General features: G+C 43.6%; 1 protein-coding gene across 6 annotated transcripts in view; it reads left to right on the top strand.

Moving 5' to 3' along the window:
• The window catches only part of cep290 (centrosomal protein 290), a 98443-nt gene that overhangs the window by 4225 nt on the left and 67613 nt on the right, over positions 1-26605 (top strand). For 3 of the 6 annotated variants that reach the window (XR_011520306.1, XM_070550240.1, XM_070550242.1), the window contains exons 5-12: positions 7629-7769; positions 9767-9820; positions 12366-12512; positions 12842-13024; positions 13288-13377; positions 18501-18623; positions 21506-21526; positions 21687-21810. Coding sequence is in view for 5 of the 6 variants with exons in the window: in XM_070550240.1 (XP_070406341.1) it covers positions 7629-7769; positions 9767-9820; positions 12366-12512; positions 12842-13024; positions 13288-13377; positions 18501-18623; positions 21506-21526; positions 21687-21810 (883 nt within the window). In the remaining variant the exon portion in view is untranslated. Of the gene's footprint in view, positions 1-7628; positions 7770-9766; positions 9821-12365; positions 12562-12841; positions 13025-13287; positions 13378-18500; positions 18624-21505; positions 21527-21686; positions 21811-26605 lie in introns of those variants that run through there. The other 3 variants (XM_054732735.2, XM_015963804.3, XM_070550241.1) reach the window with 2 other exon arrangements.

Genomic DNA, 26605 nt, shown 5'->3' on the forward strand with positions numbered 1-26605 from the left:
CAGCTCTTGGGTTTTTACAGTGCCTCTTAGTGTTTTTTTTTGGTCTGATGTCAAGCTGAACTTGCTGACATATACACTTATCTCAGACTGGAAGATGTTGTAAATGTTTTTCACTATAAAACAATTTAAACTCATAAATAATCAGATTCCCAAAAGCTGCTTCCTCCTTGCCATTGTGTTAACACACACTCATATGCTCCAGACCAGCAAACTCCCTAAAACTCCAGCTTTTACTGAGATGGCCACACAGATGACAAGCTACCTTCTGGAATAATTAAGTATGTTTAGTTTTTCAAACAAAGCGTGTAACAAATCTGAAATTGTCATGACAACATAGAGCTAAGCACTCCACCGCTCCTCACCTTCACTTTCCTGATTATAAATCCGCTGCACCTGTGCGCACTCGGCTGCCGCACCCAACAGAAAAATAGAAAGCGCCTCCAAGCTCCACGGACTTTCTCTCCACCTGTGAACAGAGTGGTGTGAACACAGGTGCACAGTGATTTCTACCGAGTAAACGGGCTGTTTTTCTAATCAAAGAGGCTGTTAATCCCTCAAGGATTGAGACAGACAGATCTGGAAGACGGAAGAAACACTCAACAAACAAGTTTATAAATTCGCTATTTTCAACCGCGATGTCATCATCGGGATGCACCATATTCACTGCAACTTAACAACTGATGGATTGCTTAATGTCACCGGATTGCCAATTGAAGAGATTCTTCCGTCACGTAAATGATCTACTAAAATTGAGAACGCGTTTTTCAAACTGCTCATCACTCTGATTTGTTAAACAACCCCTGTCAACTTTTCCTATGCGAGAGTAAAATTCTGCACTCACCTGAAAGCACCGCTTCTCCTTTACGGACAAAGTCAGCTAAATAAACTGCATCTGTGAAATTGCCCAAACCTGATTTTCTTCTGGACTATTACCTCCGTTCATTTCTTGGTCAGACAACTTAATATAAGGGTATATGTCTGGTAATATATTTCCTTGTGTAACAGGAGTTTTTATTTTATTTACCATTGCAACTTGTACGCTGTTTTTTGTTTGTTTGTTTTATCCCATGTGTCAGGAGGGAGACCTGACTGGTGCCCAACGTCCATATTCATTTAGTCAATAAAGCAAAACCTGAAAACCGTTACATAAAATAGTGGCGCCCAACGTGGGGCCCGAACGTATTTGTTTGGTCAGAGAAACAAAATAAAAATGAGCACGCAAGACCATAATGAGGAAATGATGGATTTAATGGGACGGACTACTTCTCCTGCAATTTCTGCAATCAGGTGTACCACAACACGCACTCTTCTGGACATGGAGTTGACAGGGCTGGATTTGCTTGGTCCTCCATTAATTGATCAGCCATCTTCTACTCTCCAGAATTCTTCACCTGCAAGATTACCTCCCACAATACATCCTTGTCCCTCACAAGGTCAGTCTGGAGATCATACACAGAGGTCAGAACTGAAATTGATAATGAAGTATTTAAATCAAAACATGGAGATCAAACTAAGCAAATGGAAACAAAAGTGAAGGAGTTAAAGAACAAACACAGGAAATCTATGGGCACATTGATGCACAATTTGAATACTTCCTGTCGCAAATAAAAGCTTCTTTTGGGTGGAGAATGAAACACCAGCAAACTGAAGTTAACCCCAATCACTGCCAGTATTGCTAACCTGCAAACGGACGTCACCAACCTGCAGAGGGAGCTGACGGATCAAAGACCCACACTAAGACATATGTGTGAGGACATTTCAACAAATGTAAAATCTGTACATCAAGTTCAGCAGGCTATATTAGATCAAAACAACTCAATCCGCATATTACAACTTACCAGATACCACAGATGTCATAAGTAGACCCCGGATGGTGTCTACTGCAAGACCTGTGGCTCAAACTACTACACCTGAGTTTTCTACAATACCTGCAAACCGTAGCCATCTAGGAAAAAGTCCAATAAAGCTACAGTTTCCAACGTATGGGAAGATGGAAGATAACCCCGATCCTCTTCGTTACCTGGAAAGATGTGAAGACTACTTAGCCCTTAATCCTCTAACTGGTGAAGAGCTAATGGCAACCTTGAGGAATGTGTTGTACAGCACAGCTAGAGACTGGTGGGATGTTGCCAGACAAAAAAATTCGAACTTGGACCGAATTTCAAAAAGGCCTCAGATCTGCTTTTCTCACAGAAGACTATGAAGATGAACTAGCTGAAAGAATCAGAACAAGAACACAAGGAGACAATGAAAGCATCAGAGATTTTGCTTATATGTACCAATCCTTGTGTAAACGTTGGAAACCAAAAATCACAGAAGAAGAAATAATAAAACTGATTCTGAAAAATATCAATCCAAACTTGGCTAGTCAACTACGTAGTAGCAGAGTGAGTACTGTAGATGAACTTGTACGGATGGGACAACAACTGGAGAAAGACAGAAATAACAGCATCATTATGAAAGCCGGAAAAAAGAAACTACCTCAACAAAACCATCTTCTTACCGAGCTCCGAATTTGGAGAACACAAGGTCTAGATCACGCAATCAAACGCAGGCATTTTGTTGGCACTGCAAAAGTAACCATTCACCTGCTACCTGCCCACACAACATCGTACCTTTTCACCATCTATCCCTGAAAATCAACCGACTCAACCGATGACTACAGGAATTCCTATTACCTTTGGACCTCCAGAAACCTGTACTACTGTTTCTACCTATAGCAGCCCATTACCGTCACAACTATTAGTATCATTAAACATTGGATCTTGGAAAGGAACAGGAATTCTTGACACTGGTTCTTCATACACCCTCATCAATGAGAATGTATGGTCAAAAATAAACAAAAACATGAACTCTTGGGAAAGAGGACCCCTATACTTGGCCGATGGTAGAAGTCAACAACCACTTGGATGGAGCGACTTGACCATTACAGTGAAGACTCAAGTAATCACATTACCTTGTGTTATTCTACCGACACACAGTCTTGTTTTTTCAGCAGTTCTTGGCCTAGACTTTATCTCTCTCTCTCTCAGGACTACAACTGAATGTAGCAGAACTTAAATATTGGTTTAAGTCGGAACCAGAACAACAGTATGCATTTGGGCAGAACTCATCAATTAACCAGCCCCAACTTGCTCTTTTCACTGCAATAAACCCAGCTCATTCACCAGCTGTTCTGTTGAATAAAAATATTTTCCAAAACATCATTGACAAAGCACACCTTGACGATTTTTGGGAAAAGTTCATTACATTGGCAATTGGAAACAAATTCGGATGTGTGTTCAAACTCACTGGGATGTACGGATGTACTCACACACAAAATCTACTCGTCTAACGATGTACCCATAAAACAAAAACCATACAGAGTCTCGCCCACAAAACTGCAAATAATAAAGGAACATGTATCTGAAATTCTGGAACAAGGAATCATTGAGCCTTCTACTTCCTCATATGCCGCCCCAGTTGTACTGGTACAAAAAAAATGACCCTAAACTACGTTTCTGTGTAGACTACCGCAAACTCAACGCTGCTACCCACACAGACTCGTACCCACTACCAAACATACAAGAAATCCTAGAATCTCTCGCTGGAGCAACCATATTCACCACCTTAGACCTCAATAGTGGATATTGGCAAGTCAAAATGAACCCCACAGACAAAGAGAAAACTGCTTTTGTATGCCCCATTGGATTATACCAATTCCAAGTAATGCCCTTTGGATTGAAGAACGCACCAGCTACTTTCCAAAGGTTGATGGAAATCGTCCTTGGGGAACTCAAAGGAAAAAATTGTTTCGTATATCTTGATGATATCATCATTTACTCTTCCTCCCATACACAACATCAACAGGACATTCAAGCTGTATTGGATAAACTACGTGAAGGTAACTTAACTGTGAATATGGACAAAAGTCAGTTTTTCCGTACACACCTGAAGTTTCTTGGGCACACTGTTTCCTCAGAAGGGATAACTGTGGATGAAGAAAAGAGCAAAGCTGTACAAGACTTCCCTGTTCCAACAAACCTCAAACAGTTACAAAGGTTTCTTGGAATGGCGGGATGGTACCACTGCTTTGTACCTCGATTTTCTCACCTCACTGAACCATTGAATGCACTGAAAAGAAAAGGAAAAAAATTCAATTGGACTCCTCAATGTCAAACATCCTTTGAAACTATTAAACAACTGCTTACCTCTCCTCCTGTATTTGGACATCCAAATTTCAACTTACCTTTCATTGTGTACACAGATGCCAGCGGTGCAGGTCTTGGGGCAGTCTTAGCCCAACAAACTGGGTTAGGTACGGAGCAAGTTCTCGCCTTTGCCAGTCGAACTCTAAACAGAGCAGAAAGAAATTACTCTACGACAGAACAGGAATGTCTCGCTGTGGTATGGGCATTAGAAAAATGGAGATATTACCTGGAAGGAAAACCATTTACTGTAGTAACCGACCATTCTTCATTTATCTGGGTATTCAAAACACAAAAACCAAGCACCAGATTAATCCGATGGGCCCTATATCTACAATAATTCACTTTCACTGTGGAATACAGGAAAGGGAGATACAACACAGTACCAGATGCCCTTTCACGAGCTCCACTCATGGACTCAGAACATTCTTTTTCCTCTTGTGCTGTTGTACTGAGATCAAAACGACACACAGCTGATCCTTTACAAATTACAGATGAAAACATCTGGAGAGAACAACAAACAGACCCCTTTGCCCAAAAATTATATACTGAAATAATGGAAAAAGGTGAAAGAAAGGAGAGTCAAGTAATCACTTATACAGTATTGGAAGACAAGGTTTACCGAGTGGTTAAACTGCCTCACAAAACCACTTATCAAGTCTACATACCGCCTTCTCTCCGATCACAACTTCTATACCACTACCATAATAATCCCTTATCAGGACATTTAGGTAGATATAAAACTTATAAAAGACTGCACCTCTTGTCTTTTGGCCAAAAATGAGTTTAGATGTCAGAGACTATGTGCGCTGTTGCCAAATTTGTCAAGTGTGCAAACCCGAAACCAGAAAGCCTCCTGGTAAGCTTCAACAGCCCACCATAAACAAACCATGGGAAATGCTCGGAGTAGATCTCATGGGCCCCTTTCCTCGCAGCAACAATGGTAACATATACTTGCTAGTATTTGTTGACTATTACAGCCGGTGGGTCAAAATTTTTTCTTTACGGAAAGCCACCGCTGAAGTTGTAGGACAACACTTAATAAAGGAAATATTGACTCGCTGGGGTGTACCTACATACATACTCTCTGATCAAGGACCTCAATTAGTTTCTTCTCTTTATAATGAACTTTGCAAAAAATGGAACGTGACACCTAAAAGAACTTCTGCATATCACCCACAAACGAATTTGACGGAAAGAGTCAATCGCAACATTAAAACCATGTTGGCCTCATATGTAGATGCAAAACACAAAACTTGGGACAAATTCTTACCTGAATTTCATTTTGCCATAAACACCGCCGTTCATGAATCCACTGGAATCACTCCAGCCGAACTGAATACTGGACGCCATCTTCGAGGACCTCTAGATGCCGAACTCAATCCGAAATCTAAGTAATCCCGATACTGCTGCCTATTCTATAAGCAAACACTTGGCTGAACTGCAAAAATTCGCAATAGACCACCTGGAAAAGGCAAAACAGAACCAGAAGAGAAACTATGACAAAAGACACCGTGATGACAAGTACTCCAACCAAGCTCGCGTCTGGATACGCACGCATCATTTATCAAAAGGAGATAAATCGTTCACAGCAAAACTTGCACCTCGATGGAAAGGACCATATCGAGTCATCAAAAAGACTGGGCCTGTAAATTATGAAATTGTGCTGGAAGATACTGGAGAAGACCATAGAATAATCCACGTATCACAAATGAAACCTTGTTATCCTACGGCAAGAGAATGGGACAGGCTACAGAAACAAAAAATCATTAAGATTTTTCAAGAAGACAGTGATGAGGAAGATTTAACTGGATTTCCTCCCATTGATCAAAAATCTTAATGGGAAAAAAAAAAGGAAAAAAATCAAAACCAAATCAAAATGTACACAGACATGGTATTTTGAATTTTCCACCTACCATGCTGGTATTCATGGGGGGGAGGGATGTAACAAATCTGAAATTGTCATGACAACATAGAGCTAAGCACTCCACCGCTCCTCACCTTCACTTTCCTGATTATAAATCCGCTGCACCTGTGCGCACTCGGCTGCCGCACCCTAACAGAAAAATAGAAAGCGCCTCCAAGCTCCACGGACTTTCTCTCCACCTGTGAACAGAGTGGTGTGAACACAGGTGCACAGTGATTTCTACCGAGTAAACGGGCTGTTTTTCTAATCAAAGAGGCTGTTAATCCCTCAAGGATTGAGACAGACAGATCTGGAAGACGGAAGAAACACTCAACAAACAAGTTTATAAATTTGCTATTTTCAACTGCGATGTCATCATCGGGATGCACCATATTCACTGCAACTTAACAACTGATGGATTGCTTAATGTCACCGGATTGCCAATTGAAGATATTCTTCCTTCACGTAAATGATCTACTAAAACTGAGAACGCGTTTTTCAAACTGCTCATCACTCTGATTTGTTAAACGACCCCTGTCAACTTTTCCTATGCGAGAGTAAAATTCTGCACTCACCTGAAAGCACCGCTTCTCCTTTACGGACAAAGTCAGCTAAATAAACTGCATCTGTGAAATTGCCCAAACCTGATTTTCTTCTGGACTATTACCTCCGTTCATTTCTTGGTCAGACAACTTAATATAAGGGTATATGTCTGGTAATATATTTCCTTGTGTAACAGGAGTTTTTATTTTATTTACCATTGCAACTTGTATGCTGTTTTTTGTTTGTTTGTTTTATCCCATGTGTCAGGATGGAGACCTGACTGGCGCCCAACGTCCATATTCATTTAGTCAATAAAGCAAAACCTGAAAACCATTACAAGCTCCTACACTGAGTCAGTTTTTCTTAAATAATAATGACGCGGTCTAATACGTCTCATTTTCTGCAATCAAATAGAATAATCTCCTTTTACATAAAACCTTAGAACTGAATGAGCGTTCTTATCTTACTGGATCTGTTCCTTATTTTGTTTGTGTGGAAAGTCAGGCACAGGAAGATGTTTGTTGTGTCGCTTGTATAAGTACTGCCATGCTTTCCTTGTTACAAAAGAAACGGGACCACTTAGACATGTAAACAACGCTGTTGTGTGTGTGACTGGTAATCACTTTTCATGCTTAGTTATTACCAGTAATAGTGCCAAACCTTTAGCCAATCACTGAGCGTAACCCTGGGATGGGATTGGCTGTAGTGACAAGAGAATGGAGTATCTAAGAAGATTACTGCTAATTCCATACACACTCACAGCAGTTGCTTCTAGTTTCATGCTCATTATTGCTTTGATTGTTTTATCTTCCTAAGGTTGTGAGGATTTACATTACCACTGTTTTCTCTGTAGTGAATGAGTCCTCTGAGAACCTCTAAATGACAGCTAACACACAGTTTGGCTTTGTAAACAGATGGAGGTGATGCAAGACTAAGGGGTTTCCTGGTGGGGGCTGTTTGGGTTTTTGTGTGTCTTGTTTCTGATCCATGAGGCTCAGCATCTCGGCACCGGGCCAGAAAGCCGCCTACTCAGGGATGAGATCCGTGAGCTCGAGGCCCAGCTGGAGCAAAGGGAGAAGGAGCTGACCCAGTTAAAGAGAGAAATGGGAAAGGAAAAGACAACCAAGGAAGAGGTATGAGTGTGCCACCCGTAGTGCTCTCACGTTCTCAGCTAATTAACTGTTTAAAAGATTTATGAGTGTTAGGTTTTACACAACAAAATTATACTCCTTAAAACAATAAGTTATTTTATTTTGACTAAACTCTGGTGTTAAAGGGGCATTATGGAAGTTTGACAGACAAAACATGTAATTTCTTCTTCATACATTCTCCTGCAATGCCCTGGTCCTGTAGAATGAGCCCTGGCATTTTTACTGTGATTGCCTGTTTTTCTGTAAAATCACAGAAAAAGAGAGCTGCTCGGGTCGAGCAGGCTGCTTCATGCGTGTTCACGCTCAGGCATAGCCCTCTGAACCGTTCTTTGAACGTTTTTTCAGCTGTCTTCAGGATATAAATGTTACAGATACAGAAGATGCCACTGGTGATTTAGCTAGCCTAGTAAGATTTCAGACTTTCGTGCAGAAGAGCCGGGTTCGATTCTTGACGTGAACAGGGTTGTTTCAGAATTTATTTTTCACATTAATGGTATATTTTTTTACAGTAAGATGCCCAAATTTTTATTTGAGACTCGCCGAACGGCATTGAATTCACAGATAAAAAAGATGTGGGTTCAACTTTCATTTTGGAACAATTTTTCAAGCAAGGGAAGGGAATGATCTGAGCATGCAGGAGGACTGACCCATCATAAACCTTTGTCGGCTGTGCTGAAGAGAAAGGTACAGAACCAAATTATTTAATTAATTAGCTGCGCGTTCTCCTGTCCTCCGGGCCACACACACACACACACACACACACACACACACACACACACACACACACACACGCACACACACACACACACACACACACACACACACAACTGGGCCGTGTTGCTTCTGTCTGTGGACTCATCTACAGCAATAGACATAACGGGAGCTTTTTCAAGATCTTTCACAAGGGACTGTCAGCTTCACAGAGCTTCGTCTCAGCTGTTATTTTCATTAACCCCCAAATTCCACTACCTCCGCTCCGCTCCGCCCCCGCCTTCCGCAGCCGCTCGCTTCCGAACTCAATTTTTACTGGTACCCGCTCTACAACGGCTCCGCTCCGGTGCGGAGACCTGAGGTGGGCAAACAGGCGTGCGCGGGATTTTCGAGATCTTGCGATACAGTCCGAGCAATAAACGCGGAAGTTAGATCCAAACACCCGTTGTGTGGGAGAAGCATCGGCATGAACTGTTTAATCTGTCCATCATTTGTGTTGAGAGATCAGCAGTGTTTGGATCAACAAAGTGTGACTACTTTGATAGTGGAAACTGTATTTATGGCTTACTTTTGTGCATTTAAAGTTCAGCTGCCATTGATAGTTGTTAAAGGTTGTTCAACCTGTGCATATGAAGCAAAAAACGCTTTTTGTTTATCGATTTATTGTGAAAAACTGAAGTTGTGCTTGCTCCTTTTCCTGTTGGGCGGTTGTGATTTCTGTCCATTTACTGCGAAGGTGCTCCGGCATCCGGCAAAAATAGGATCGATTCTATTTTTGCCGGACGCCGGAACAGAGGGCGGCGCACTGCGCCGCACTGCCGGAGCACAGCCGGAGCACAGCCGGAGCAGAGCCGCAGGAGTGGAATTGCTCTGATTGACTACAACGGGACCGATTTTGCTCCGGAGTTCGTGCCGGAGCGGAGGTAGTGGAATTTGGGGGTAAGGAGTGTGCACGTACAGCATGCGCGCCTCGTTCACGAGCCTCCTATTGAAGCTGCCGTTACGCTTTTGGCCAGAGGGGGCAATCGCGAGCATAAAATTTCAAAACTCCCTAAAGTCCCTTTAAGCATGAACTGGTTTAGAAGAGGGACAACCATGAAAATGTTCATTGCACAGCCAAATTACTATTGTAGTTGCACTAAATATATTAGTCATTGTCTGCATTAATATCCCAAAGTTTTTGTTCATTAATCCTCATTTTAATACAGGGGTGTGAGTGCACATTATTAAAAGACAGTGTGGGGTTTGTGTTTTGGTGTGTTTTTTAGCTAATCGTGCGCCTGGAGGAGGCCAAGGACGAGGTGAAGAAGCTAAAAAGAGAGGTACTTAACAGACATCATCCTTCTGTTTCCACTGTAACTTTATTTCAGTCCTGAATAGTTTAATGAGCTTTTCCTTTCTGTTTTCTCATATTTTTATCTGTTTCTGTACTGTTGGATAGTTGAAAAAAAATAAAAAGAAGGTAAGAAATGTAGGAAGTTTAGTGAGGTAAGAGTAGTGGGTGTAGAATAAATGTTTGTTGAAATTTATATTGTTTAAATACAAATGTACTGTAGTTTTGTGTTTATTTTTTCCTGTAGAATTATTTTGAAAAGCAACAACATAACAAATAAAAGTCCTATTACTCCTCACAATAGTCAGTGTCATCCACCACCTTTCATCCTTTATTTGGAAGTGATGGAGGTACAGTTGCTTTGGTCAAATCTAAAATCTCATAGAAAATTGCAAATTCTTAAGCCTTCTGTTTCCACCCAGTTAGTTTTCTGATCAATAATCAGCTATTACATCATCAAGCTTTAGCTCAACTGTCAGAGTGTGTTGTGGATTTGGATTGTCATGTTTAAACAGGGAAGTCGGTGTTTTACAGCTGTTTAATTATCATGCCAAATTATCCTGGTATCAAACCACTCACCTCCTGATCAGCGGACAGCCGCTGTTCCCATTGAGACAAAGCTACTCCATATGAAAGTGGATCAGTTGTAAATGGAGTTCGATAAAATCCATCCACGGGTTCATCAGATATCTTGATAACTGGGTTGAGTCCCAACAGTTTAATACCAAAGGTTTAGGCAAAGATCTTGTGAAATGTTTATCACCCAGAATATGTGCTGTGAGCAAATCTGCTGTTGTGATTCAATTCAATTCAGAAATCACGACCAGAGTCGTCTCAAGGCACTTCATGCAGTAAACATTCCAATAGAGTTCAGTTCATTAAGCCAATCAGTAAAAAATTTCCTATATAAGGAACCCTCTCAATTAGCAAACAATTTGCATAAAGTCACTGTCACAGCAATCTTCATATTAAGCAAGCATGTAGTGGCAGTGGAGAGGAAAACTCCCTTTTAACAAGAAGAAACCTCCAGAGGATCCTGGCTCAGTATAGGGAGCCTAGGTCACGCCCATCTACTTCCGCATCATGGGTCCGCGGAAGAACGAAAAAATTAATGCAATTCAGCGGGGCTAAAAACGCTATTTTCCATTTCCACTTGCTATGTTCCATGGATTTTACATATGATGTCCATGAATTTTAAAGAAGCTTTTTGATACCAAGAAGGCGTTTATTTTCGAACAGGTGGAACGATATTTTAGGTTTTGTGTGAAAATAAGTCCAGGACTACAAATGTGCTTCACGAAAGTGACGTCATTGAACCAGACACGGAGAAAAACGGGGAAAATGGCTGTAAGTTTAGCAAACGTCAAACCCTTCCTTCAGGTGGAATTAACCACAGTAAATCTGGCCATGTGGTAAGTAGCAGCTATGCTAGGGGGGGGGGGGGGGATATTATGTGGTGACGTACATATGCGACATGCCGATGTAGTCATGCTAATTACGAACTTTTACAAGCAGATAAATCTCAAAGTACATGACAGGCGTGGTTGATACACCCATCACTACTTTTCATTTAAATTGCAGTACAACATATGTGCGATCCAGGGTCTAAGGCAAAGTGGATTAGAAAATTTTTAGCCCTGTTGACTTGCATTGACTTTTTAATTCTTCCGGGGACCCATGAGTCGACCGGAAAGGGAGGAGACAGACACACACAACATACAAACCAAGTAGTATTTTTATGGCTACATTGTGATTTGTTAGTAAATATTCTATTAAGTAAGATATTAACTTTATTATCTTTATCTTAGTGAATCTATAATCAATTCAGCAGGTAAACTAGTAGTAGCACATCCAACGTCAAGGAAAGCAAAAAGTTATCAGGAGAGGGAGAATGTTTAAGTGGTTAGCAGCAGCGTGCTAGACGATGGCCCCCTCCATGAGGCCACCACAGCTCAGCAGAACATCGTTGTAGCTTCTTCTGGGGATATAAACACTTAGAGAAAAAATAAAGTTAACAGCTGAAATAGCAGGAAATAATACAGTTAAAGAGCAGAAGAAAGCAGTAGAGTATGGAAAGTGGTCAGTGTATCCTCCAGCAGTCTAAGCCTATAGCAGCATAACTACAGAGATAACTCTGGATAACCTAGCCTTTTAGATGGAGGCATGTTGGAGTCAGGGCAAGGGAGAGCCGTCTTTACCGACTGTATTATCCACCTCCCTCTACTCCCCCACTTGTCCAGATCTGGGCTAACATCAGAATTTGATCATGTGACACCAAACTTTAGCTCAGCATCTATTAAATGAGGCTAAGGTATGAGTGTTTTAGCATTTTCCTTCCATGAAAAACCTCTGCTAGCATTTGTGCTTTTATCAGTGTTACCATGACCCTGTGTTTCTCTGAAAGAAACCAAAGCTGACATCCTGAACCACCAGATCACAGAGTCAGAAGGCTGAAATATGACTGAAAACAGTTCTTCAATGTCCAATCTGCCAATCCTCCTGAAATTAATTCCATCCTTTCTGTATGGCATCAGAATGAGCAGCTCCAGCAGGATGTTGACTTCTATCGCAGTGAGCTGGATCAGAGGGAGCCGCTCTCCTCCAGAGACGAGAACGCTGAGACTCAGAGGAAGCTCACCTTGGCCAACCGCCAGCTTTACCAGTACTTGGAAGACCTTCAGGTTTTTTTTCGTATTTGTTAACATTCTCATCTGCTGAATGAGGCAACAGGTGAATTATTCATCAGTCCTGACTGTAGTGTCATACTTAAGAATTTAGTGATCACTTAAAAGTTAAGGTCCCTGGCAACAAAGTTGTTCCTAAACTGCACACTGCCAAAATGTGCAAGATCAGTGCTGTTTTCATGGAGTAATTGTCTGCTTTATGGCTTCTCTTTATGGCTTTTGTCAGCTTTTATTACCTGCTCTTTCCACTGCTGATTTGCAACATGTGTTAATTTTCTAGGTATGCATCCACAAATGTAATTTACTGTATTATTTGTGTCCAAAAGCGAGTTGAAGATGAGAATGCACACCTGAAGACACAGAATGAGCAAATGCAGAAGAGCCTGGAGGAATCTGTAAAGGAGATGGAGAAGATGACAGATGAGTACAACAAGATGAAGATTGTTGTGCAGCAGACTGACTCGATTATGGACCAGCTCAGGAAAGAGAGGGATCACACAAAACTTCAAGTAAAGACTGCTTTTTGTTATTTTATGTCTGTATTCTGACTCCATCCTAAGGCTGTTGGTAGTAAGGGAAATATGTTTTTGTGCTGAGATGGGTCGTCTGATAAATTTATTCTTCCTCAGTAATGTTTTTGCACAGAAAAAGGGGAAAATCATCACAAAAGATGTTAAATCTACTTGACTTTTCCTTGTTTTAAATACGTGTGTGATGCAAGATATTAAAGCAGGCCCCTGAGAGTGTGCTTTTTCTTTTAATTGGTTTGCAGGTTAGAGAGTTAACCGACAAGATTCATAACATGACTGAAGAAAATGACCCAATTATGGCAGCAGTCAACACCAAAGTGGAGGAGTGGAAGGTAAGCTTTAAATGTAGGCAACTGTGAAAGCTCACCCTTTTATTTTTCTCTTTCTTTCATCCAGTTATGCTCAAGAGTTATGGCTTTCAAGCATAATTTGAGCATGTTTCCCGATAGATATTATTCTGGTGTGCTTTTACGAAGTGTTTCGATTGTTTGAACTCATAGGGGAGCCCATGGAAGCTGCTTTCATCTCAGAAACTTCACTCTCAGCTCAATGACCATCAGACCAGATAGTGATAGCATGAGGGCAGAGACCAGAAAACTGAGGGTCCCATCATTTAGGATGCTTGATTTTTTAAACGTGATTTGCTAACTTTGTGATTCATCCATTGAAAATGGGTTCAGTAGGTTTCATTATGATGGTGGAAGTTTTCTAATGCTGTGTCACAGATCATCTGAAACAGGTTCATTTCCACTAACATGCTTGGACAACATAAACAAAGCCAAGTTTAGTCATGGAGCTGTTGTTACAGGATACACTGGATTTGTCTGGTGAAATAAAGTCAGACGTAGGTGGTAACCAGGAATAAAACTTGTAGGAACGTGGCATAAAAAACTGTTGTTTTGGCAATACAAGAGAAAGAAACAGGAGAATCTTTCCAGTTGGGTCTAAACAACGGATTGCTTCTCATACTTTACTATTTTGGGTCCAAGAAGTGATTTTTGTTTCTTTTATACAAAATATATAAAATAAAACACTTAAAGCGAGCATTAAACAGTTTGGAAAATGGGAAAAATATTTTTTATTCCCCCTTGAACTGCCACCATACAATGGTGGAGGAGACTGAGTGCCAGGATAATCCTAGGACAGGGGTTGGCAGCCTTTTCCCATCAAAGAGCCGTTATTACCCTTTTCCCACAGTAAAGAAAACACTGGGAGCCCCAGCAGCTGCGGCGTTGTGGATGGGCCTACCGGGCCTGGGCCCACCCAGATGTGAATGCGCCTTAAAGTTTTGCTGGGGGACTTCAATGTCCAATGAGAGTGTGACCTGGAAGGCCGTTATTGGGAGAAACAGCCCACCTGACCCCATACTGTATAGAGCGGTGTTCTCTTATTGGATATCTGTGCTGGTCACAGACCTTAACCCAAAGGGTTAGTTATTAGTTATCAGCGTGAGGAACTTATTTATACCTTATTTATAAACTATGTATTTACAAGTCCATCAGTTAATGTAATAATTGTGCCAACCACAGCTGCACCCCCCAACCCGGTTTCACAGCAATCAGTGGCAAGCTGCACGTGTGTTTTGCGTGCCGCACGCGCACATTTAGCCGTTTTTAGCGGCTCAGGAGTCCGCAGGTGGGGTGTGTGTGTCACTCACTCTGGTTACTCCAACAGGGAGCCGGCTCCGAGAGTCGTTTCTGTAGCGACCGACACATCACTGCATCGTTCCCTTTCTAAGGTCCTGAAGAACGGTCCGGAGCGCAGGCGGAGTGTTTAGCTAACCTGCAGGAAATGTCGACGACAGTTATCCAGAAAGTAGCTAAGGGTTACCAGAGATGTTTCTGAGGTGTTCGCTAGGTACTTTTAAGATTTAAAAAGTCAAGAAGGGGGTCTGAAACGCCGTTGGAAATAGCGTCGAAGTTGCCAAGTTGGCAACACTGTGGGAGGAGCGCTTCAGTTGCAACTCAGGGCAGCGCAAGCGGGAGAAGCAAATAATCGTCTTGTTTTGTTTGTATAATCGTTCAAAACTCAGATCGTAATTGTGATTAAAATTCAATTAATTGAGCAGCCCTATCTATATGGAGGAAGTGGAAACACTGAACAAGTATTAAACTCCTACAACAAAACAATACCATGTCACTGGTTCAGGTATGTAGATGACATTTGGGTCAAAATTCTCAGGCAGTAAGTAGAAGGCTTCACCAGGCACATTAATGCCGTGGACAAGAACATCAAGTTCACCAGGGAGGAGGCACACAGCAACAAACTTCCCGTTTTGGACTGTGCTGGGACACATTTTTGAAGATGACGAAGCACACATTCTTGACAGAAATATATATGGTCTGAAAGAAGAGTGAAATAAGCTATTTATCAGTGCGTTTACATGCACATCAGAAAACCAAAGTATTGCCCTGAAAAGACTCACGTTCATTTTTTGTTATTGCATGTAAATGTATTAGTCTGGCTGAAGGTGAACTGGTTCTAATCAAGCTGAAGCATCCAGATACGTAATGCGATAGCTTTATGATTACATTCTGCATGTAAATAGGTCATCCGAACTGAACCGCTCACGTTCAGCAACTTAAGTAAAACCATAAAACAGGACAGTTGCACCAAATAAGCTGTGCTGCAGCATTGTCTTGCATTCCTTCAGCCATTGTGCATATCCTGACTCTTCAATTGCTACCGAGTGTCTTCTCCTCTCTAATACACCCACTTCACTCCCATTAAGTCCAGCCAGATTCCCATAGTCAGTGGCTAGTGGTCGTGGTCTCTACTCGCCATCTCCACCACTACATCTCGGAGTCCACAGACCAACAGGCTCTGCCATGTCCACGGCTCACGTCAACCCTCATTTGCATGTGGATTGCTGACCAAGAACTTAATCACCACTGTGGTCCGCGAGCAGTCTTAAAGAATCTGTCCGAATGGTCTTTAACTATACCTTTGGCAGAGTTTTGATCACATCCAGGGAGCATTGGGGACAATAGCTGTGTTTCCATTGCCGGAACTTCAGGGTAAAATCTGGGACAGGGTAATCGACCGGGTGATACGATGTCTCACTCTTCTCAGTTGTTGTGTCTCCATGCAAATTCAGCCCTTTCAGAACTTTGCACAGACGTCAGCAAATCACGACTGCTTTGGCAGTGAGTAATGTCATTGATCAGCGCCAAAAAGCGTCCACAGTACCGTTAATAACATTAAAGGCATAGCTCGACACGCCATGTTTTCTTTCTCCAGTGGTGAAGGCTGAGCTGGAAAGTCACTACTGCGCATGCGCCTCGGAGCTAAAGCGGTAGCTTAACAGAAAGGCAAAAAGCAATCGCCGAACTCAGTCATTGAGCAGCGGCCTATGGTGTCCTGGTGCCAAAAGCACATATGGACATCTTTATGTCTGAACATGGTGTTCATTATGGACAAACCATGACTAGCACAGAAGTCCAATAACAAAATGCAGCTCAAATTCAGATTGGGGGGTCGTTCCTTCCAACCACACCTCTTCAGGTTTCACTGTCATTGCCAACATGAGCGTTAAAGTCCCCCAGCAGAACAAGGAAGTCACTGGAAGGATCACTCTCCAGCACCACCTCCAAGGTCTTCAAAAAGGGTTGGTAGTCTGGGCTGTACTTTGGTGCATAAGCTCAAACCACAGTCAGGACCCCACACTAGGGCGGAGGGAGGCTACCCTCTCGTTCACCAAGGTAAATCCCAATGTACAGGCACTAAGATGGGGGCAACTAGTATGTCCACCCCTGCTTGGCACCTCTCAGTGGGAGCAACTCCAGAGTGTTAGATTGTCCAACCCCTCTCAAGGAAACTGGTTCCAGAGCCATGCATTGAGATGACTCCAACTATATCTATTCTGAACTTCTCAACCTCGCACAGCAACTTCCCCACCAAAGAGGTGACATTCCACATGCCAAGAGCCAGCTTCTATAGCCAAGGATCAGATCGCCAAGGTCCCCGCCTTCGGCTACCACTTGTCCCACACTGCACCTGACCCCTTTGGCCCTTCCCATGAGTGGTGAGCTTGTGGGAAGGGGGGCCAAGGTATCCTCTTCGGGCTTTGCCCGGCTGGGCTCATAGGTAAAAGCCCGGCCACCAGGTGCTCGCCAGTGTGCCCCACCTCGAGGCCTGGCTCCACAGGGAGGCCCCGGTGACTCGCGCCCAGACAAGGGTACACTTTTTGCATGTCTATTTTTCATCATAATAGGTCTTTGAGCTGCTCTTTGTCTAATCCCTCACCTAGAGCCTGTTTGCAATGGATGACCCTACCTGAGGCATGATGCCTCGGATAACTTAGCTCCTAGGATCATTGGGACACTCAAACACCTCCGTGACGGTAAGGTGGCAGTCCAGGGAGGGTAAAAACAGATAAAACAGAGATAATAAAAATGTAAATACCATATTATATAAAAACCTAAAGATAAAAATGAGTCTTCAAGTGACTCTTAAAGACCTGTAGTGATGGTGACTGTTTGATAGCAAGTGGTAGCTCATTAAAGAGTAGGAGTCAAGACAGCAAAAGCCTGATCAGCCCTGGACCTTTACCTAGATTGTAGGGCAGTCAGCAGCTCCTGCTCAGCCGAGCACAGGGAGCATGAAGGGGTATGCCGTTGTAGTAACCCAGCCAGGTACAGTGTGACACTATGATGAAGAGACCGGAAGACATACAACAGAATTTTAAACTTGGCCCAATAACCTACTGAGGGCCAGTGTAGTGAAGTCAGCACATGTGTATAAATATGCGATTTTCCTTGTTGCTGTCTGGAATCTAGCTACCAAATTCTGAACCAGATGTAACTGTTTCAATGCTGCCTGATTAAGCCCAGCATGTGGCTTATTACAATAATCAAGCCTGGATAAAACAAATGCATGCATAACAGACTTAAGATGTGCTCTAGACAGCATTGGCTTGATTTTGGCCAACCGTCGCAAGTGAAAGAAGCAGGCTTTCACAGCCATGCTGATGTGGGAATCAAATTTGAGTTCTGAATCTAGTCTCACAGTTACTTGGGGTAACACGTTTCCCCTGTCTGGAGGCCAGGTTCATCCTTAGAGATTGGGTGAAAAGCACTGACATTTGTGAGAGACAGAGTAAAGCCAAGAGGAGCCAGCTGAGATGGTTTGGGCAATTGGTAAGGGTGCATCCTTGATGCCTCTCGGGAGAGGTGTTTCAGGCAGGTCCAGTCAGCAGGAGGCCCCTTATTCATCCCTGGACATATTGGAGGAATTAACTCCACATTGGCCAGAGATTGCCTGGGAATCTTGCCAGTGAAAGTGATGTAAGTTTGGGCCTCTGCTACCTCGTAACCCAGACTCAGAGAAGCAGGTGAAAACAGAAGTCTCTGAAGTCTGCTCGTCTAGATTCTAGACTGCAGAATTTCTTCAGATATGGTGTTCCTCCCTTCTTAGTGGTTATGAAATATGGTGACATGATGCTTTTCTCACACAGAGGGTGCTCTCCATGAAGGATGAAGAACTTCTGGTGTATCAGCAGATGATCCATGACCTGAGGGAGAAGTTGCGCTCTGCCCAGCTGGACTTGGACAAAAGCAACGTTATTGCTTTGCAGCAGGTCTGTTCTAAATAAGAAAGACTAAAACCTTGCTATTTGATTCTTCTGACCCCTGATGTTTTAGGTTTGTGAGGTTCCTCCTCAATGAATCTCCTCAGTGAGCAGACCCCCATTCCCCTGATACCTTTACTCCCAGGGCAGGGCCTGCAGGACACTCTTTTAACTTTTTCATAGATAAACTCCAACAACTATGATGCAAAAGCTTCAGTTGACTTGATTTTATATTTCATATAGCAAAGAGGTGATACACTGAATCCACTCTGACACCACTTACCAGGTTTTAAAAGTCCCAAAGTAATGAGACTGATTTTGGTATTTGTTCATACAAAGTGTTTTCCCCCCTGCCTTTTAGCCTAATGTGTAACCATGTATGAACAGGCTGGATTGTTTCAAAGTTTGGTACCATGTTTCCAAGAGGCCTTTAAAGTTCACAAAGATGGTAAATGGCTTGTATTTGTTTATTGCCTTCTTGTAGTTCTACAACCCCCCAAGGCGCTTCATTCACACACACATTCATACGCTGGTTGTGATGAGCTACGATGTAGCCACAGCTGCCCTGGGACGCACTGACAGAGGCAATGTCTGCTGAATACAGGCGCCACCGGTCGCTCCGACCACCACCAGCAGGCAAGTCGGATTAAGTGTCTTGCCCAAGGACACAACAGCAGCATTCTCTGGATGGAGCCAGAATCGAACCTGCAACCTTCCATTTACTGGACAAAATTGATTAATTTTATTCCATAAAAACTTATTAATGAATCCAGATTTTTCACACTGGGTCTTAAACACCACAGAGTCAGTCTGCTCATCTTCTAAACATGGTTTATTTTAGTTTAGGGACTTAAAGTAGAAGGTTTTGTACAAGGTCATAAATGTAGGGTGTCAGGACACTTAACCCACCTTGTCTGCTGATGGTGGTCAGGGACCCGTGGCGCCAGTATTTGAACGGCCTTACTTCTGTCAGTGGGCAGCTGTGGCTACATCGTAGCTCATCCCCACCAGCGAGTGAATGTGTTTGTGAATGGGTGAACGACTGAGTGTGTTGTGAGGCGCCTTGGGGGGGTTTAGAACCCTAAGAAGGCGCTATACAAAAATGAGCCATTTACAAATACAGAAACAAAAGAAAAGAAAGAAATTGATCTTTTATATGGCGCTTCTCAAGATAAAAATCACAAAGTGCTTCACAAAAACATAAATTACAGTATAAAAATATTTATAAAATAATTACAAATATTTTTAAAAGGAGAAAGGAAAAAATATGTAAGGAAAAGGAGATAGAAAATGAATTGGAAAGAGGGAAATCAATAGATCCCGGGAAAGGCGGCATAAGAACAGAATAAGGAGAGGGTGGTGACGAAGGTCATGCAAAAACCAGCTTGAACAGGTGAGTTTTCAGCTGCTTTTTAAGGAGATGGTCATGAATATAGTCAAATTATTATTTCAGGGTGACAAGATCTGGAGACTGTTAGATTAAAATCAAGAATATTTTGTTTTGCCAAAAAAAACTCATACATGATTAATTTACTCATCTGCATACAGAGTAAAATATGTAACTGCAATTGACGGCTCCCGGTTGTGGGGTGGATTCTACCATTGTCTTTTAAATGATCTCCACATGCTACTAGACAGTAAACAATATGACTTAATCACCGCAACGGATGTCGGTCAATGAGGCAGTCGGCTGTTGAAGAAGGCAAAAATACATCCTTTTTGTAAATAAAGGACTTAATTACATCTGTCTGCTCCATAATGGCATCTTGATTGACCCACAATTGTAGACCAATCACAGCGCTCTATCGGTATGAAACCCCGATAGAGAGCTGCAATTGGTCTATCAGAATGCTGCTAGGGGCAGCGAAGGTTTCACTGGAGCGTTCCTAGACCAAACTTTGCAAAGCAAGAGTTTAGTCTAGTTCACTAGGCTAGAAAGCTCTTGCTCTAAATCACATTTTTGCAGATTTTAAACCACAATTAGCTAGTTCCACCACTGTGGAAAAATCAAAGAACCAAACACCCTGAAAACATGGTCAGTAACAATCTTACCAGAACTTGTAGGACTCATCTGGGTGATGTTACGGAGCCTGTCTCTAGTGGCCATCTGGGATAGTTGGGACTTTTCTACTAGCCTGGCCTGCCAGACTCGACCGCTGTTTAATTCTGCACAGAGAATGAGTCTTGTAACTCACTGGCAGAGAGCACTTGAGGGGCGGGACTAGCCAGCTCAAAAATAACCAATCAGAAAAAAGACAGAAGCGCGACGCTGTACTTTTTTACGCCGTAGTCAAAAATGGGGTCTGGCAACGGCGTAAACATCTTTTATTTTTTAGAGAAAAGGCTTTTAGCGCTTCTACTTGTTGTGGTTTTAAAGACATGTTCAAGTCATTTGGAACAGAGGAAAGAGCTGCAGCGAACTCCGCTTCAGTCGCCATGTTTATGACTAACTCGGCGTTATGGTGTGTGATGTACGATACTCAGCGCTGATTGGCTCGGTTAGAATTCTCAGGGGGCGGGGTTATTTGAATAGAAGAGCTCCCAGAAACCTTTCTCTGTGCAGAATTAAACAGAGGAGGAGTGTGGCAGGCCAGGCTTCTTTTCTACAGCAGTTGTAATCTGAATATGTTCATCCTTTATATCTAGGTGATTGTTGCTGTCATGTATACATTTTTAAAGTGTCTTTAAAACAATTCATTGAATTCATGTAAATTCATGATAAAAGAGAAATGATTACAGCTTAAAGTTAAATCTAACATGACTGTTTATCTGTTCATTTGCTTAAATGTCTTTTTGCTCTTTTGGCTTTCCTTTTTCTTTTTGCTTTTTCTTACCTTTTTGTTTCTCACCAACCTGTCCACCCTTTCATCTGTCTCGCTGCTCGAGGCCAGGTCATACATGAGCTCTGCGGTGTAAGTCTCATCCATGTGTCTCTTCATCCTTAGACTCTTCTTGTTTTCTTTTTATATGTTTACCTATTTTTGAAAGTATGGGTAATTTAGTGGGTCACAGCTGTGTTTAGTGTTGAGCATAAATTCTCATTATTTGGAAATGTTGGTGAATTCTCTAAAGGCTGTCCAGGAGCGAGATAGTCAAATCAAGATGCTGAGCGAGCAGGTGGAGCAGTACACAGGAGAGATGGAACAACAAGCCCGGCTCATCGAGGAGCTCAAGACATCCACGAGCAAAGAAAGAGGTTGGTGGAGCCCTTCTGACCATGACTATTTGTTAATAATACTTCATATACAAGGTGTTTCTTTACCTTTTACCATTTCATGGAGAACATCAGTGGAACCAAATAGCCAGAAAATGGTACCAATGTTTTAAGGTGTTTCCTGAAACTAGGACATTAGGCAGAATAAAACAAACTGGGAATGGGTAGTGGCCCTAAGATGAGTTTATAGTCATGAAAGCATATTTGGTTTCATTAAAAATGCCTGTCATGAATGCAATAACTGGCAAGCTATTTGTTTCAGGGCTTACCTTTTTGGTTTAGGCTGACTGCTGACTTGTTGTCATGCTCTGCCACACCTGTTTCTACTTGAAAGACTTAAATAGTAAAAAGCCAGATGTTTCCTTAGAAGGTGGTGGAAACCCAAACACAGTTGTCAAGACGACATATTGGAGTTGAAGTGCTTGTTGAAGGTGAACCACATTAATGCTAATGCCCTGCATGATGAATATGTAAGCAATTCTCTGATGTGTTGACTTAAAATAGTGGCAACGTGACTCAAGACTAACCCCAATAATATAAAAATGCTTTCAGTTGCCAAAAGGTTGAAAAAAAATCGGCCACTTTAAAACTGGAGTGTTGGCTCCAAAGTCTTCTTTTCATTCATCTATTTAGGTGTTATGTTCGTCAGCGGTTATAAATCAATGTGGAAGATTTGCAGTGCTCTGCATAAATGCGTAAACCCCCTTTAAAATTACAAATTTAATCAGTAGCTCAATGAACAAAAGAAACATTTCCAAAAATTTCAGAAGGCTGGGTTTTATTGAACACTTGTTTAACTCTAGAACATGAAATTAAGGTTAATAAAATAATTTAGATTCCAAAATCTTAAGTTATTCTAAAATTGGTTGAATCACAAATGAATACACCCCACAACAAAACTACTACATCTAGTATTTTGCATGACCACCATGATTTTCAAGGACAGCACAAAGTCTTCTAGGAATGAAATGAACAAGTTAGCGATATATTGCAACATTTACCCTTTTCCATTCTCCAAGAATAACCTCTTTTAGAGCCTGGATGGAGAGTGATGCTCAGCTTGCTGCTTCGGAGTTGCCTACAGGTGTTTGATTGGGTTCAGATCAGGAAGCAAAATCTCGGGCGTGGGAGGAGTTTGGTGAGGCCATGGAGAAAGACTATCGATCGGCTCCAAAGAGGTTCTGGCAAACTGTCCGGCGCCTCAGGAGAGGAAGGCAGCAACTCGCTCACACTGTTTACAGTGGGGATGGGGAGCTGCTGACGTCAACTGAGGCTATAGTCGGACGGTGGAAGGAATACTTTGAGGAGCTCCTCAATCCCACCAATGCGCATTCCGAGGAGGAACCAGAGCTGGGAGGCCTGGGGATGGACTGTCCGATCTCGGGGGCAGAAGTTGCTGAGGTAGTCAAACAACTACACAGCGGCGGAGCCCCGGGGGCGGATGAGGTTCGTCCTGGGTATCTCAAGGCTATGGATGTTGTAGGGCTGTCATGGTTGACACGTCTCTACAACATTGCGTGGTCATCGGGGGCAGTTCCTAGGGAGTGGCAGACCGGGGTGGTGGTCCCCATCTTTAAGAAGGGTGACCTGAGGGTGTGTTCCAACTATAGGGGGATCACACTCCTCAGCCTCCCTGGAAAGGTCTACGCCAAGGTACTGGAGAGGAGGGTCCGATCGATAGTTGAATCTCAGATAGAGGAGGAGCAATGTGGTTTTCGTCCTGGCCGTGGAACTGTGGACCAGCTCTATACCCTTGCAAGGGTGATGGAGGGGGCATGGGAGTTTGCCCAACCAATCCACATGTGCTTTGTGGATTTGGAGAAGGCTTATGACCGTGTCCCCAGGGGCACCCTGTGGGGGACGCTCCAGGAGTATGGGGTGGGTGGCTTTCTGTTAAGGGCCATTCAGTCCCTTTACCAGAGGAGCGTGAGTTTGGTCCGCATAGCCGGTAGTAAGTCGGACCTGTTCCCAGTGAGGGTTGGACTCCGCCATGGCTGCCCTTTGTCACCGGTTCTGTTCATCACTTTTATGGACAGAATTTCTAGACGCAGCCGTGGTGTGGAGTGTGTCGAGTTTGGTGGCAGGAGAATCTCGTCTCTGCTTTTTGCGGATGATGTGGTCCTCCTAGCTTCATCCAGCTCTGACCTTCAGCTCTTGCTGGGTAGGTTCGCGGCCGAATGTGAAGCGGCTGGGATGAGGATCAGCACCTCCAAATCTGAGACCATGGTTCTCGACCGGAAAAGGGTGGCTTGCCACCTCCGGGTCGGGGGAGAGGTCCTACCTCAAGTGGAGGAGTTTAAGTATCTCGGGGTCTTGTTCACGAGTGAGGGTAGGAGGGATCGGGAGATCGACAGGCGGATTGGTTCGGCGTCTGCAGTGATGCGGACGCTGAGCCGATCTGTCGTGGGGAAGAGGGAGCTGAGCCAGAAGGCCAGGCTCTCGATTTACCGATCGATCTACGTCCCAATCCTCACCTATGGTCATGAGCTTTGGGTAATGACCGAAAGAATGAGATCGCGGATACAAGCGGCCGAAATGAGTTTCCTCCGTAGGGTGGCCGGGCTCAGCCTTAGAGATAGGGTGAGGAGCTCGGACATTCGGGAGGGACTCGGAGTAGAACCGCTGCTCCTCCGGATCGAAAGGAGCCAGTTGAGGTGGTTTGGGCATCTGGTCAGGATGCCTCCTGGATGCCTCCCCGGGGAGGTGTTTCGGGAATGTCCTGCCGGCAGAAGGCCCCCGGGTCGACCCAGGACACGTTGGAGAGGTTACATCTCCAATCTGGTCCGGGAACGCCTTGGGGTCCTGCCGGAGGAGCTGGTGGACAAGGCCGGGGAGAGGACGGCCTGGAGCTCCCTAGTTGGGATGCTGCCCCCGCGACCCGGACCCGGATAAGCGGAGGAAGACGAAGACGAAGAGACAGATCAGGAGACACACTTGGCCATTCAATCACCTTCACACTGCTCTTCTTCAGAAATGCAACAGTAGCTTTAGATGTGTTCTGGATCATTGGCACTTTTTTGTTGATAAGGTTACAGCTATTCGAGCTGCCATTACAAACTCACCACCTGACTCCCTACTCCTAGAGCCGCTCAAGGCTACACTGGTAACATTTGAGACTGTATCATTTTTTTTTTATTCCACGAAAATCAGCCAAATCCACATTAATCTGGGTGCTAACTTTAAGAACCATAAATCAAACTTTTGGGAAGATGGCGGGAGTGCAGGCTGGTGGCTCTTCAGCTCCAGCAGGCTTGAAAGCCTTTGGTGGACCCAGAGCTAAACCAGTGATTTATAACACTTCTGACGGCAAGACTCTTGTTGAAGACGAGTTTTTAAATTTTCTTGTTGTTAAGATGAAAACGTTATGCCATGATGACATCATTTTGCTTGCTGTGAAACACTTTGGTTCGGAGTGGATTGAGGCCTCAAAGAAGGTCCTCCATGATTTATGCCCGAGCCCAACGCTGCGTCTAGTAACGCACAAAGGCCCTCAAAAGGACGTTAACAACGTGAAGAGCTGCTTGAAGCTTCTTAATGAGGCCGGCGAAAACATCCCCCGCTTTGTGTCGCATCATCTGGACGAGCTTCCCACAATTACTTTTAGCAGTATGGATGTCTCCTGCCTGCTTGGTAAAATTGAGAAGCTAAGCACTGATGTTTCTCTGTTGACGCAAGCGATGTCTACCCAGACGAGTGTCTGCGAAAATCTCCGTGTGGTGACAGCTAACATGAGTGATCGCCTGGGCGCGGTAGAGCAACTTGGCGTGAACGGCGGAGGCAACCCGCCTTGTTCCGATCAGCTGGTGACGTGTCAAAGGATGGAGAAGACGGCGCGGCAGATCGGAGCTACTGCTGAGGTGCAAACGGCTTCATCACCTGCTTCGGGCGGTGGGGCTGGTGCCCGAACGGTGAGGAGGGATCCGGTGGTTTCAAATAATGTGGGGGGTTTGGATCCGAGTAACGCTTCACCTGCCTGGAGTCAAGTTGTTAAGGAAGGACGCCGTCCAAAGCGGGCTCCAGATGAAGGCCCTGCTCAACTAAGGCCTAAACGGAATTTCGCTAAGAGGCATGTTGTCGTGGGATCCTGTGCCGGAGGAAGGATCAAAGTTTTAAAAACGAAACTGGTGAGTGTCTTCGCAACGAAGTTCTGCCCTGATCTTATGCCGAGTGTGCTGGCTGACTATCTTAAAGAAAAACTACATCGTGAGGTGCGGTGTGAAAAGATTAACAACAACCAGAGCCGATGTAGTTCCTTTAAAGTTTCGGCAGAATGTGAGGAGGTATCTGAACTGTATGATCCTCAACTGTGGCCTGAAGGAACCTTCGTGAGGCGTTTCTATGAGAAGCGCAGAGCTGTGGCTGCAGATGGAGCTGCGGGTGGGCCCAGTGGGGAGCCGCTTACTCAGGAAGTACCCAGTAAAGCATGAGAATTGTGTCATATAACTCCCGTGGCCTGCGCCTCGGTAACGGGGCTGGGGATAGGGCACGTCGTATTGTTGTCGATAAACTTTTGGAAGATGTTGACATTTTATGTCTGCAAGAGACAATGCTGCCCAAACAGAACCTGGATCGGTTAAACTCCTTTCACTGCAATTTTTTTGGTGCTGGGGAGTCCACTACTGATCTGTCATCTGGAATTATTCAAGGAAGGATACCTGGAGGCGTGGCCATCCTATGGCACAAGGATTATGATCCTTTTATTTCTGTTGTCAGGCTAAATGTGGACTGGTGCATAGCAGTAAAGATTGTTATGGATGAGAAGGTATTCATGATCTTA

The sequence above is a fragment of the Nothobranchius furzeri genome, chromosome 4 (assembly GCF_043380555.1).
Source record: "Nothobranchius furzeri strain GRZ-AD chromosome 4, NfurGRZ-RIMD1, whole genome shotgun sequence".
NCBI classification, from domain to species: domain Eukaryota; kingdom Metazoa; phylum Chordata; class Actinopteri; order Cyprinodontiformes; family Nothobranchiidae; genus Nothobranchius; species Nothobranchius furzeri.